Here is a 14,358-nt window from a genome sequence, read left to right as displayed (position 1 = left end):
TGGAGCCGCCGGCTCGGGCGGGAGGGAAGGGGGAACGGGCGGAGCGGGATGGAGCGGAGCGGGACGGAGCAGCGTGTCCTCCAGCCGCAGGGTTTGCTTATCGTCCTTAATAAGGCATGGCGGTAAAGAAGAGGTTTGAACCGACCGCCGGGCGGCCAGAGGAGGAGGGTTGCGCTGCCTGACAGAGGAGGAGGGGAGGGGATGGGGGGGGGGGGGGAAGACGCGGGTACCTAAATGTTTCCATCCGAGCGAGTTATATAAAGTCAGCGTGGGTGTTACGTAACCGTTCCGGCACTGCCGCCTTGTAGGAGTAGAAAACGAAATAGAAAAGAAATAAAATCGCGAAACGTGCGGGTGGCGCGAAAGCCAGGAGTGTGCAGGTCAGGGCCGGCGTGCCGCGGGGAAGGCGGGATGGGCCTGAAGGAACCCCCGGCAGCCCAGCACCTTCGACAGGCTAGGGATCGATCAGCCCGGTAACAAATGTAAAGCCCTCCTGCGTGAGCCGGCCCGTTCGCACAGGAGGCAGGCTGCAGCATTTCTACACAGTGCGGGACCCAGACACAGAGGCTGCATCTGTGTTTATGGGTACGTTGGGGACGAGTGAAAAGGCATAGGAAAATGGTCCTTGAAGTGCCGCAGCTGAAGGAAGATCGATCGATGGGATTTCAGGTCATTTAGGTGTGTTTAAGGGGCACCCTCGAAGTCAGAGGTACAGCCAGATGTAAGCAGATAGAAAACTGTTCCACAGTTTTGATCAGCAGGGAAAACCAAAGGCAGAAATTGTGTCAAACCCAGCCAGGCGTGCCTAGATCCCTCCAAGTGCTTTCAGTCACAGGGCTACTCTGGTAACGAGGAGGAGGACTACTTGAGTACAAGTAACTTATGTCAGTGAGTGCAACTTATCTCTATGTGCCACTTGTTTGCCCATTTATTCCTGTAAAGAGCAACCCATATAACACAAATAATTTTAAAAATACAGCTGTTAAGTATTTGACAGGCATCTTGTGGCATATTTCCGCATATTACCAGTGACAGACGTTGAGGAAGACACAGGTGTTTTGTGTTGGGGAGTATTTCCCCCTCTGCTCACATTGTTGTTTCTCAAGGAAGTAGGCTTGACACAATCTGTTCATATTAACTTGCTCACTTCCCTTCTACCAAAGCTCTCAAGCCTGCTTGAGGGTCAGAATCTTTGTAAGGCCTTAAATTTAAGGAAAATGAAGGCCTCTCGTATTTATCTCTTGAGTAAGAAAGCTCAAGCTTTGGTGAGTTTTAGGTCTTAGCACACATAAACAGGACCTGAAGCTGCTTGCAGAGAACCGCTACTTGTTTTAAGTAGAATTCAAGTTCTCTCCTATGCTTGCAGCAGAAGCAGCAACCTGATCCTTAATGGATTAAACAAAACTGTTTTCTATAATTCTGGGCTTTGTTTAGTTGGTTTAAGAATTAATCACAGTTCCTTCGAGAGACTTAAAAGCAGCAACAAAAATGGCTCTTTTGTTGCTTTACATACGAAGCTTACTCTTAGCATTATTATCTGGGGAAATCTAAACCTGAAAAGACAACTAGGCAGTTCCATAGTTCAGTTCTGTGACTCTACATGCATGTCAAAAGAATAAACTTGTTAAATTCAATGTGTTCACTACAAATTATGAAGTTTTATAACTAGCACCACCAGGATCCTTTGATTGTAACACACGTGGGGAAAAAAATCCAAATAAGCTAAGCGTTAGTTGAGTCTTGCACAGCAAGAACCAAGAATTGAAAACTTGGTAATTTTACCTAAATTTCAATTTTAATACAGGTACTTGTCTGTGTATAAACTTAAGATTTCAGCCAAAAATCAAACCCTTAAATTATTAAAAATATCTTTCTCATTAAGTGCTGCACAGCTGTATAGTTGCCAGTCTCCAATGAAACCAGGATGCCCCAGTTTAATTTTCCTGGTGTTTACAGCTGGCATATTCTTCCTTAAATATAGAGTCCTCTTACACAGCATTCTGCCTGTGGTTTCTGTTGTCCTTCTTCACAAAAACCACCAAAGAACCATCTCTTGGTACACGTAAGAAAAGAAACAAGTGACGAAAATTAGTAAATCGGCTTTATTCAACAATGGCCGTCATTTAGGCGTCGGCAATGGTGACTTCAACTTCTACGCCTGGTTCGATGCTGATGGAAGTGATCTGCTTCACGATCTCCGAAGGGCTGTGCAAGTCAATGAGCCGCTTGTGGATCCGCATTTGGAAGCGATCCCAGGTCTTGGAACCCTCACCACAAGGCGTCTTCCTGGTAGTGATCCGCAGGGTCTGGAAAGTTAAACACAAGGTATTTAAGTGATGCACTGACAGGAGTCATCTACGATCATACAAAAAGACAATCACCTACAAATTCTGCATGGTAACTATGCCATTGGAAAGTTACCTATTAAGTTATGGTCTACTGATGTTAACACTCCTTCCCTACGTATTTAATTTCATTCAAGAAATGAGTTCATTATTAAAATAAATTGAACAGAAAAGCCCCTTACACATTCAACATGTTTTGCACTTAACAGTTACCCCAGGTGTCAAAGCAACTTGTGAAATCATCTTTTTACAATGGGTCACCTTCGGTTTAGTAGCACTGCTTTTCAACTCACCTTGTGTCCTTCAAAAAACCATGATTTTAGGCATACAGCTGTAGAAAGGAAACCAACTTTTAAAACAGGAAAACACTGCCAAGTACCTTGGTGGGCATGCGAACAGGTCCCTTCACCTTCAGGTTTTTTTCCTTAGCACCTCTGATCAAGTCAGCACAGACTGAAAAAAGAACATGCAGTAAGGTCAGGTTTGCATTTTACCTGTTTGATTTTTTAAGCAAGTATTTTAAACGTGATGTTGGCTCAGAATAGCGTATGAGTGATCACTGCCATTCATTTTAAGCATTATCCTCATAGCCAACCATGTACAACTGGAAGTGTTGTGACATGATAAGCAAAATCGTGGTGCAACAATAAGCAAAAGCCATTACTACAAGTTTAAACTGTATTAGCAGCCTGAAGATCCTGCATATAGTAACTTCTTTTACATTTTTATCCTATGTTTAAACAGGTAGTTCCTAAACAAGATTAAAATTCTTTAAAGAATGTTATACTAAACTCTTCATAATACAAATGACAAAATATTGATAAACCAGTGCCTTTCATTTCTTATACATTCAAAGCATGATAACTATTTCAAAATTCCCCATAAGAACTAAAGGGAAGAAGCTGCCCTCTCTTACATTAGTCATTATAACATAAGTTTGCTGCATAATGAAGACCCCCGAAACACTAACTTTCATTAAAAATTAAATCAGAATTCACTTTTAGGTGTATGAAGCACTTTGGGTTGGCTTTGCAAGCCAAGGCACATACAAAAAGGCAAACAATAACATCTTTAATTACAACAGGTTTCAATACATTGTATTTTGCAATGCCTTACATGGCAACTATTATTCATTACTTGACAAGCTACCCAGGCAAACAGAAGTACGACTCACCCTTCTCCAGTGATTTTACATTCCGACTTGTCAGCGTAATCCTAATGCGATGAATCGCCACCTCTTGTTCCACAGGTGCCTTGCCAGTATCTTTAAACGCCTAAAATGTTGAAGTTACAAATATCAGACACTACAACAAACACCAACTAACACTATCCACTGCCTCTCAGAAACAGATTTCCAAAGTGTAAAGAACAATTCAGCTATGGGACTATTTAACGCCACTGACTAGAAGAGCTATCTGAAGGGCATGGCAACATGGTAGAAATAATGGAAGATAATGAAAGGGGAAAGTCCTAACTCCAAGGAAAAGCAATTTTTTTAGTGTCTAACTGCATCTCAGGGTGGGAAGCTGCAAGCACACCCTTCCCTGGTTCACCTATATACAGCTGGCACAAACATTCCTTTACCTCCAAAAAAATAAAAAAAAAATAAAAAAAATAAAAAAAAATCAGTCTTCATGTATCTTGCAACTTAACCTCACCACAAATGAAGCAGCAGACTTGATCAACAAACCTGCAACAACTCACACCACGAGAAAAAAAAAAAGGGGGGGGGGGGGGGCACCCGGCCAGAAAGACTAATTCGGCCACTCGGGGAATTGATTTGAGGAGCTTAAGCAATGAAACGTTTGCAAATAATGGGGCACTAGTGTGAGTTAAGTGAGCTGATGAAACAGGAGCAAAAAAACGGATAAAGGTCTTAAGAAAAGAGGAATGAAATACATATATATATATATGAATGTATGTCTCTATAAAAATAGAAATAGGGGGGTTCCCCAGAGGATGAAGCCACGCTCTTCTCGGTGGTGCCGACCAGTAAGACAGGAGGCAACGGGCAGAAACTGATGCACAGAAGTTCCACCTGAACATGAAGAACTTCTTTACTGTGCAGGTGACTGAGCACTGGAACAGACTGCCCAGAGAAGGTTGTGTGTGGCGTATCCCTCCCTGGACATATCCAAGAGCCGTCCGGACTCAATCCCGTGCCATGTGCTCTAGGATGACCCACTGTGGTCCCTTCCAGCTTGACCTATTCTGTGATTTTGTGAAATGCGGGATGTCGCACTGATGATGAGGTGCTGCCCGCCGCACTAACTGACCACGTCCCCCACCAAGGGCCGCCTGTAAGGGCAGCTCCGCTCACGCCGGGCCGCGGCCGCCTCCCCTCCGCCTGCGCTTCCCCGCCGTGCGGCTCCCGAAGGGAACGGCACTGCCGGGCCCACGGGCCGCCCTCCCCGCCCGCCGGCTCGGGGTGAGCTCCGGGAGCCGCCCCAGCAGCCAAGGACCCTCCGTGCACCGCCGGGAAGCGCCGCGCTTTCCCGGGATCGAGGGCCTGCACCGCCCGGGCGGGCACGGCAGCCATGCGGCGGGGCCGGCGCGGCAGTCCCGCTCCCTGCCCCGTCCCTGGCGCTCCCCCGTCTCACCATGGCGGCAGCGAAGCCTTCCTGACCGACTTATTCCCGGGCTCGGGCGGCGCGGGGCCCAGCGAACAGCGGTGAGCCAGGAAGCGGCGACGGCGGCGCGGGAGAGGCGGGCGCGGCGGCGGCGGGCGCTTATATAGAGGAGCGGCGCCGCCTCCATCCGGGCGCTGCGGGACCTTTCACCCGCCTGCCGGGCGCGGAAGCGGCGGGGCAGGCAGGCCGGGCTGGCTCTCCTTCCTGTGGGCATGGTGGCCCTGTGGTCCCGGCTGGTGGCCAGTGGAGAGGGGTCCGGGCCGCCAGCTGCAGTGCTCTCTCCTCGGACTTGGCCCGTCCTGCGGGACACAGCGCCCTACCCGCTCGGGTGCCGCGGGCATCTTGGCCTCCTGCTCGCCTTTCCCGGGAGATTTCGGCGTTCTGCTGGGGGGAGGGGCGGGATTTGGCCCACAAGCGAGGCTTTCCAGTGATAGCGAGCCTGTTCCCGTCTGAGCCTTTGGGTCTTTTTATCTTCTTTCATTACTGAACGCGACAGGACGAGAGGACATGGTCTTAAGCTGTGCCACCGGAGGTTTATGTTTTGAGGGATTTTTGACATTTGAGGGATTTATTCATAGAATGGGCGATTAGACATTGGAATGGGCTGCCCGGGGAGATGGCCGGCACTGTTCCTGGGGGTGTTTAAGGAAAGGCTGGACGTGCCCTGGTGTAGTTGAACGTGGTAGTGTTCGGACACAGGTCGGACTCGATGGTCCCAGAGGTCTGCTCCAGCCCGGGTGATTCTGTGATTCTGTGATTCTGTAAAGTGGAGCTGCGAGAGCAGAGCTTTTAAGGAAAAGCGCTCGTTTTATTCATGCTGAAATTTAAGAACATAATTTAAGTAAATGAAATTTTTAATGGAAGTTCCATTATCTGTTTACGTTGGGCATTGGAGAGTTATTTTTTACTGAGCATTGTCTTTGATTTGGCCTGGACAGTGGTAATTGTTAGTCCTAAACCAAGCGTTTTGCTTAAAATATGTCTGTTTCATGTTACATCACTGGAGAACCAGAGAAACGTGTATTGAGATGATGGCTTATAGTAGAGTCACTATGACTGTCTTTAAAAATTAATAATTAAGTTCTAATTTGGAGTTCTGTCCAGGAATCATAGACATGTATAGTGTCAGCATAAGTACTACACCTCTGGAAGCTTAGTTACTACTACAGTTATTCAAGAAAGCTTACTTGGTATTTTAAAATAAGCTTACGTTCAGCTATCACACTCTGCTTTTATATATATATATTTTTTTTCCCTACCAGTTGCTTTAGAAGTCTTCATTTGGTTCTTAAACCTCATGTGGTGCAGTTAACTTTTATATGCCAACTATTCCATTGTTTAGGCTTGTTTGCACTTGGGTGATACGTACTCCTTGAAATCTCTAATTTACTGATATCTTCTTTGAAAGTACCAGATGCTGTATTCTGATAAAGCAGCTACAAGAAATGTGGATACAGAAGTCGTCATCCTGTTGCTGTTTCCTGAAATGTAGCAATATTTTTTGCCATAGGAGATCAGTACTTGAAAATCTGTTTTGATGATAGTCACGTTTCTCTGGTCTCTTCCTCCCCGCAATGAAAACATCATTTGGTTCTGGTGGTTTGTTTTCTGAGCCATTTAACAATTACATATATACTGTTTTTGAACTCATACACAAGGAACCCATGTTTATTCTGTTACCAGCTATTCCAGCTACTTCCTGAGGAAGTTTTCCATCTATAAGTGTTTTAAATTCATCACTCTTAAATATGTGACCTCACTGTGATCATGTTGAAGCACTTAGTTTTCCAGTAATCCAGATGGTTCCTAATCAGCAGTCTTGCTGCACTATTTACTTAGAGCTTTTATGAATGTTCTTGGTAAACTTTATTTCCAGATAAAATACTGAATACCTTGCTGCCATAAACTAATTTCTGTGGGATTCAATTAGAAATATATCTGACTGACACAGACCGGTAGCCTTAATTTGCTTGCAATTAACTGTATGTGCACTACTGTGCCAGTTTCTTTGTGTCGTACTGAAAAAGTCAGTGTGCAAATGTGTTCCATCAACACTGTTCCTATTGTCTACCAAATAAATTCTGTAATTGCATGAGAAAAAAAAAAGTAATTCCAAAAAGATACGTTTTCCATACATTTAAGCTGTGTGATTCAAGTACAATCTGCTCATTTAGTTCTTGTTCCTATATGAAGAGGTTGGTTTGGGTTTGTTTTTTTTCCCCTGGGATTAAGGCGAGGTTGACCGTAAGTTCCTGAATTTGTTCCTTTCTTACTTTTTTCCCTAGTATTGGCATTACCTCAGCTTTCTTTGCGATTTTTCTTTTTTTTTTTCTGAGCTTCCCCAGATTTCTCAGAGCTTATGGAAAATCCACATTAACAGCACACAAGTCGCCTTTGCCAGCTCTTAAAATTCTTGGATGCAGGCTATCTGGAGCTGCTGATTTAAAAACCGCCTCACTTCTGTTCCTATGTTTAAGGCTTTCCATGGCTATTGTTGGAATTTTCTGATATATGTTGTTTTTCTCGTAAAAGTTTATCTAAACTTTGTTTTCTCTGAAATACACTATAAATTAAAAAATGCTCCTTCTTGCCATTTGTAAGGGTAAAAAGCCGGTCTAAATACAACTTTTTGCTTATCTTGTATTTTGTCATTTTTGACTTCTAATTAATATTTTGTATTCTGCCTGGTTTTCCTTTTATTACATATAGCTTTTCATGCAGGTTTTTCTCCCTAGACAGTGCTAACTTTAGTTAAAAGATTGAGATTCTGTGACTTAAAGTAGTACCCGACAGCCTGTGCTTTTTAGATGAAGCTTCCAGGAATGTTTCTCTCATGTCAAGTAATTAAGAAGATAAGTGATTAAGAAACAAGACATGCTTTTGACATGACCTAGTAGTCCGTAGCAGAAACAATTTGATACCTAATTTAATGATTTATCATGCAGAGTATCAGTCCATGTGCATTCGTGATACTTTTTGACTTGTTTACAGATTACTGGGGATGTTTTTTCTCTCTGCCTTTGACTAGTTAGTCCTTCAGAAGAGTAGATCCTGAGATGAGTCTATATAGGTGACAGAAGGAGCGTCTGCCTGTAGTCAGTCAGGTCATTTGTAGTAACTTAGTGAAATGCAGGTTTTTGTTGTCGTCTGGTGAATGTTGAACCTTTCTGTTGCATCTTTGTCTGGGTCAAAGGACAGACATACTCATTATTCTGAGTAGATTTATTCTGCTTATTTCACACTGGTGGCCCGTGCATGGTTTTGGCAGGGCTCACAGTAGTTTCCTTAAATCTGCTATGTCGCTTCTCATAGTGGTTATTTAATGTGGGCAGCTTCCTGGAAGCTGTCTTGGTTATGCCAGCCTAATACCTCTAGTATTTGCTTTCAGTGGTGATTAACATGTTGCCATTTACTTGTAAATCACTTACTTCTCCAAGGTCATTGGGATCTGAACACACTTTTAAGGGTTTTGTTTGAGCTTCTGGTCTTCAAGTACCTGTGAAGCCGGATCATATGAAGCAGGCTTCCACGAAGGTCATCAATAGATGGTTGAGTCTCTAAACCAGTCAGGGGAAATCCAATGAAAGCTGTTTGCAACCGTTTTGAGAAAGGCTACAGCATCTGCTTGTTCTTAAATGTAGGTATCTGCTGATCCTCTTGTGTTGAGTTTCTCAGTTGTATCATGTTGCAGATCTCTCATCCAAGTTCTTTGCTCAGCAATTAGCTTTCTCCACAAGGGCCCGAGCTACTGGAACTTCAGGAAAAAAAAAAAACTGTAACTAAAAAATACCCCCCTTTAAAAGACTGATTTGTGTAAATGGGTAGCTGCTAACTGGCATTGCTCTCTGCAGGTAGCAGGCAGACAGAATGCATAGCTGGAGTTCTCATATTGCACCTAGCCCTGTCCATTTTACATTTTCTAATTTTTCATGCAAATTCTAGCATAAAGCTCAACATAGAAAAATGCAACCACACCTCAAAACACTAGGCTCTCGTTACCTTAGAAATTCCTCATGTAAGCATGGAAAACATGAACTAGGCCTGTGATTCAGAAAAAGAGCAACTGTGCCTTGATGGAGTACTTTACTGTTGACAAACATTGCCACAAATAGTGATTGTTATGAGATGTTTTCAAGTGGGCAACTTGAACTTCATTGTTATCACCGAAAGCTCTTCTAAATATGTGCTTTATGCCTGCAGATAATACACTTGACTTCTAATACCACTGATGTGGTTAGAGCAAAACTCCCTTGTCAGGTGTTTTTGCCTTGTTTTTCTGACACAGATCCCTGTGACAAAAATTAACAAAGCTGCTGATGTGATACAGCATTTCTAGTGACATCAAATCTGTCCATCTGGGAAGCTTTCAGGAGGATATTTCAATTCATCCTGTTCTAGTTCAATCTTTTTTTTTTTTTTTTTTTTTTTTTTCAAAATGATGAGTTTTACATTCTCTGCTTTCCTGCAAGAATGTTTTCTCTCCACTCCTTGCTCTGCAGATGTGATGCTTCTGTCAAATTCATAATAATGAAAAAACTACCTTTTGCAGAAAATGACTAACTCACACAGCCTTGATAGCAGCCAAGGTGGTTTATTGATTAGCAATATGGAATTACTGGTAATCAGTGAAGTATATATTGCGGATCAGTATCAGCACTACGACAGAAATCACAACACTAGAGGCTTACAAACTGCTGGTAAGCATCTACTAATTTCGTACCCTTCTACAACTGATCCCACTTACGTAGTCACACGTTTCTTACATGCACATCCACTCTCTTGCAAGAAGTGTGTGTTACAACACACAGTCCCACTTTTGGAAGCCTGTGCAGCCATTCCACATACCAGGAGGGGTGAGTTCCTGCTCTTCCTTCATCCTGTCAGTCTCCCCAGTCTGCACCAGAAGGGGGGTGGCAGCTACTTACCATGTCTCATGAGGAGGGTCTTAGAAATATTAGCATATTAGCACCTAGCACAGGTTTGCTTCTAATAATCACAAATTCTCATGTTCCTTTTCAAGCCTTTTTTTTTTTTTCCCCTCAAACGGCTCTTGTTACTCTAATTCACGGTTACCATTTAATCGGGGTGGTCATTGTCTTAAGTAGGCTATGTTATTGTTAATTTCCTCTGAGTGTTATCAGGTTTTGGGCAAACATCCTCTCAGAACATGCCAGTTTGGGTATTCTGTTCACACACGCACAGGTTACCAAGAGTGGGGCATACAATTCCTGTACAAAAAATCCCCAGCAACAGCCCAGTGAAAGCAGAACTAGTGGGCGTACAAACAGAACTGTGGGGTTTTTGCATTCAGTTTTCATTTTCATCACCTCAGAAGACTTCATATGGGGAAAAATTAATCAAGCACAAAAAACAAAACAAAAAAACCCCAACTATACAGATCTCTACAATCCAGATTTGGCCACTTGAGGCAGCACCACTGGACACTGTTGTGATGTGTTTCACTTCGTGAAAATAGTTCAAGAGCACTGCAGTAGTTCATAGAAGACCTTCAAAACTTGCACCTACTCAAATAATATCTATGTGACTCATTGAACAGAACAAGCTGTTTTAACACCAGAATTGGAAATGGCTTCCAGGACGCAAGTTGTTCTGCTGCTCTTACCTCACTGGCTTCTTTATGGATGCTTTGTACTGAGAGTGTTAAGGAACTAGTGGCACATACTGGTGCGTATAAACTCTCACTGTGCTATGAAAGACTTTGGAGTTGTCTTTCCTCCTCATGTCTGGCCCCTGCAAAGACTTTGTGGGAAGCTGCCACCTGCAGGGTATTAGCATGGTTGAGTGTCTGTCCTGCAGGGGAAAATGGTGTTTAGTTTTACAGCAATTCTGTTTACCAGTATACGTAGCCCATGTACATATTTTCCCATGTGTTTTAGAACCCAGTTATGAAGTCATTGATCTTTGGTTTTTTCATCCAAAGACCAGTTTAATCTAATGTAGACAGAGTAGTAGGGAATTGTTTCCTGGTGCTTGCGCTGCTTCTCTGTCATGGAACAGGGATAATTTAAGGAATGGTTCTGGCCTCACACTGCCTTATGACTAGAAGAAGAATTTCTCTTGATATGGAATGCATCACTCCCTCATGTTTAGGTTTTTTGTTCCTGAAAAGTTTTTCCTCATCTCTTTAGAAATGGTATCCTTTTGTGATATTCTTGGTCCCGTGGGTTTTCAGCTGGTAAATGTTTGCAAGCGCAAAATTTAGCAAATGCTTGCCGCAGATGATGAAGAGACTTAAAGCAAGAGATGATTTCCACCTTGAAGTTACAGGACTATTAGAGCTGAATATTAGTTGCAACTTGCAATTTTATCTAGATTACATCCAGGTGTTGGCCTTCCATGGGACTTGAGGTGCCCTTCCCAACCCTGGCATCTGGAAAGAAAGATTAAAGCCAATTCAGTAATACTTCTCCTGTTATGACCTGACCCTCTGTGAACTAGCCAAGCTAAATTACTCAAAACCCAAGAGAAAAAGGAATAGTAACATAGAACTTAGGACCTGGAACTAAAAGAGATACTGTGGTGTAAAGATGTGCTTTAGAAACAGGAGTTAGTAGCCACTGAGGAAGCCATCGTGCTATGATTGCTCAGAACAGCTGGTCAGATCCACAACGTAACATGAAAGTGATCCAAGAGGCATCAAATACGAAGAAGTTTTGGTTTCAAAGGGTTTACTAACTTCTCCCCAAGGCTAATGTGGCAGAGTGGCAGCTGCAGTTTACTGCATGGAAGTTATGAGGTTGCAATGGCAGGGCAGGAACAACCACTATAGAGTTTGTAATATCATTCATAGAACACCCAGAAGTTTTTTTTTTAAGAGACCATCTTACTCGGAGATTACAGCAAGTCTGTTAAACTTATCTTTCACCTAAATGCATGCCAGAAATTCCTACTTCATGAAAATGGGGCTTGTGCATGGCCTTTCACACCAGTCTACAAAATGTGGTTGTAAATGTGGAATATAGTTGCTATATTTTTCCCCTAGGAAATGAAATAAAACAGGAAAATCTTTTTCTCCCCTGCAGCAGTCACTTAAATAACATAAGAGCAACTACATGTAGATTAACGTGCACTAATGTCCAAACAATTGCACAGCCAACATTCCTGCCTCCACGCGCAATGAAATCTCCAGCAACAGGTTTTCCAGATGCCAGTCAAGGGAAGCAGTATTTTCTACAGGTTTAAAACTGAGGAAAAGGTAGTATTAATATTTATTAGGGTTGTGGTCAAGCATTCAATTTTTGGGCAAATAAAATTAAGTATTGTAGTAAACACAGAAGGTGGGTTTGAGTATGGTACCCATGTCCCCTGGAAAAAATTTCAGAAATATTAATACTTGTCATTTTTTCAGCATTATGACCTTGTGTTTTTAGTTTTTATATGAAACCCATATGTTTAAAAATATTCTTTCAATAATTATGACTGTTGGAAGTTTTTTCTGAGAGCATCCAGCAGTCACTTCGTCCTACACGTTCAGGTGTATGTCCTTTTTGAGAGTCCCTTACCTGTTCAGAGGAATAACTGATTCTCATACACTCTTGTGAAATGTTCTGGTGTGAGGTAGAGACAATCCCTTTGTTCTGGCAGGAACAAATGCTTATGTGTAATATCTAGGAATTGTTTCTCATTTTTCCTAGGGAAAAAAAAAAAAGGCAAAAGCAGCAACACACCTTTGATACAGAAAATTGAATTTTTTACTCCTAATATCTTCCGTATATAAGGGAAATTTCTTTTCCAATGAAAAATCTACCATTACTTGTGCACTAGCATACACTGCTGTCTTGGTTTAGGAAGACAGGTATCTGCTAGGTAAAATTACAATCAGAGGCTCTTTGGCAAAGATTTGGGAAATAGGAATAGCAGTTCTTTACTAGTATGTAATACAAAGCAAACAAACACAAAAAAACTCCCCCCCCACCAAACAACTACAGCATTAATGACAAACGACAACAGTACCAAGAACCTTGAGGGCTTTGTTTCACAAAACCCAGGGCAGTTTGGTTTCGGTGTCCCTGCAGGATCCTCAGAGCACCAAGCTGGAACAGTGGAAAAGTCCCGGGCTGGTAGCTGGGATGGCAGGGTGTCCCGGCAGGCAGGGGCAGGATGTCCCGGCAGCGCAGGGGGTGCAGGGTCACGCTGCAGCAAGAGGAGCAGCGCCGAAGAAGCTCGAAGGCGAGGCAGAAAAGCGGCGCAGCTTCTGCTCGGCGTGCTTTGCGGCGGCTGAGATCCTCGAGGAGCGGCCGACACGCGTCTCCCGAACGCCGGAAGCAGAAAAGCCCGCAGCTGCCTCAAGCTGTGTCTTTTACCTGCGTTATCTCCCCCTTCCACCTTTTGTCCATCTCTTTGTTTCAGCCAAGCACTCTCAAGTATCCAACACCCGGTCCCCTTGGCAACCCGTGGGGAAAAAATTCCCCAGAGAAAGAAGGAACAAACCTAACCCCCAACAACTGCTAAGTCATTGGTGCTACTTAAATATAGCACTAAGTAATCATAATTAGTAATACTGCAGTCGCAAAGAAAAGAAAATGAAAAAGCCCTCTCAGGAAGTTTGGGGACTGGTAATGGCTTGCAGAGCATTAAAAGTTAGACAAGTTTTCAACTCCAGTTGGGGTTTTGAGGGGCTGGGAGCAAGAGGAAGTCTGTGCTTCTTTCAACAAACCAATAGACTACTCTAACCTGGTGGAAACATGACCACTCTGAACTGAATCAGTGGCCCTGTCTGATTTTAAGCACTATTTCAAGACCTTAGTTTAAGTCTTGCAGGATCATGACAGTCCAGTGGGCAAGTGTCTCCAGCATACAACACAGAAAGCCACATGCCAGTATAAAGTTGTTTTTCAGTGGGAGCTTCACTGATTGAAAAGGTTGTCGCAAATAGGTTTAGATTTGGGGGTGTCCCCTCTCTCCCCGTCTCTGGCTTATCTCCTTGCCTCCTTCAGCCCCTTCCCTTGTCTCCCTGGGCAAATGGTTCCTTTGCTGTGATCAGTCAGGTAGTGCTGATTTTTATCATCAGGACACTTTTTCAAATGCTGTTTGAAATTCAATATACAACTTTTTAAACAAACTATGCAACCATGAAAATGTTTTAAAAATGTAATTACATTTGTTTCCTCTGAAAGTCAGCTGTTGGGAGGAATGATTTATTAAACTTTAGGAATATCTACTTTTCTCCTTTCAATCAGAAAACATTTAATAGCAATGATTTCACTCCCAAAAGCTGTACAAGGATTGACAACTTGAGGGGAGGTCTGGAGTTCTGTCACTTTCTTAACAAAGAGAAATCAGTGTGACACTCACCTATTGACATGCTAGTGCAGTGATACATTCCTTCAAAAGCTTTACATGTAGCTTTCACATTATCTGTA

General features: G+C 43.1%; 1 protein-coding gene and 1 non-coding gene across 2 annotated transcripts; both read right to left on the bottom strand.

The window, feature by feature from the left end:
* Positions 1 to 2,084: 2,084 nt before the first annotated feature.
* On the bottom strand, positions 2,085 to 5,056 carry RPS20 (ribosomal protein S20). Its single transcript, XM_066181098.1, has 4 exons — positions 4,946 to 5,056; positions 3,520 to 3,619; positions 2,725 to 2,798; positions 2,085 to 2,306 (listed from the first exon to the last, which is right to left on the bottom strand). The coding sequence occupies exons 1-4, from the start codon at positions 4,946 to 4,948 to the stop codon at positions 2,124 to 2,126; spliced, it is 360 nt and encodes a 119-aa protein (XP_066037195.1). The 5' UTR covers positions 4,949 to 5,056; the 3' UTR covers positions 2,085 to 2,123.
* LOC136302792 (small nucleolar RNA U54) lies at positions 2,875 to 2,938 on the bottom strand. The gene has a single exon (XR_010724142.1). It is a non-coding gene; the product is annotated as a small nucleolar RNA U54 (small nucleolar RNA).
* Positions 5,057 to 14,358: the final 9,302 nt, after the last annotated feature.

This window comes from Chamaea fasciata, unplaced genomic scaffold (assembly GCF_029207755.1).
Source record: "Chamaea fasciata isolate MVZ Bird 193981 ecotype frontalis unplaced genomic scaffold, bChaFas1.0.hap1 SCAF_1, whole genome shotgun sequence".
Taxonomy (NCBI): domain Eukaryota; kingdom Metazoa; phylum Chordata; class Aves; order Passeriformes; family Sylviidae; genus Chamaea; species Chamaea fasciata.
The sequence above is the reverse complement of the archived record's forward strand: the minus strand, read 5'-3'. Positions and strand labels throughout refer to the sequence as shown.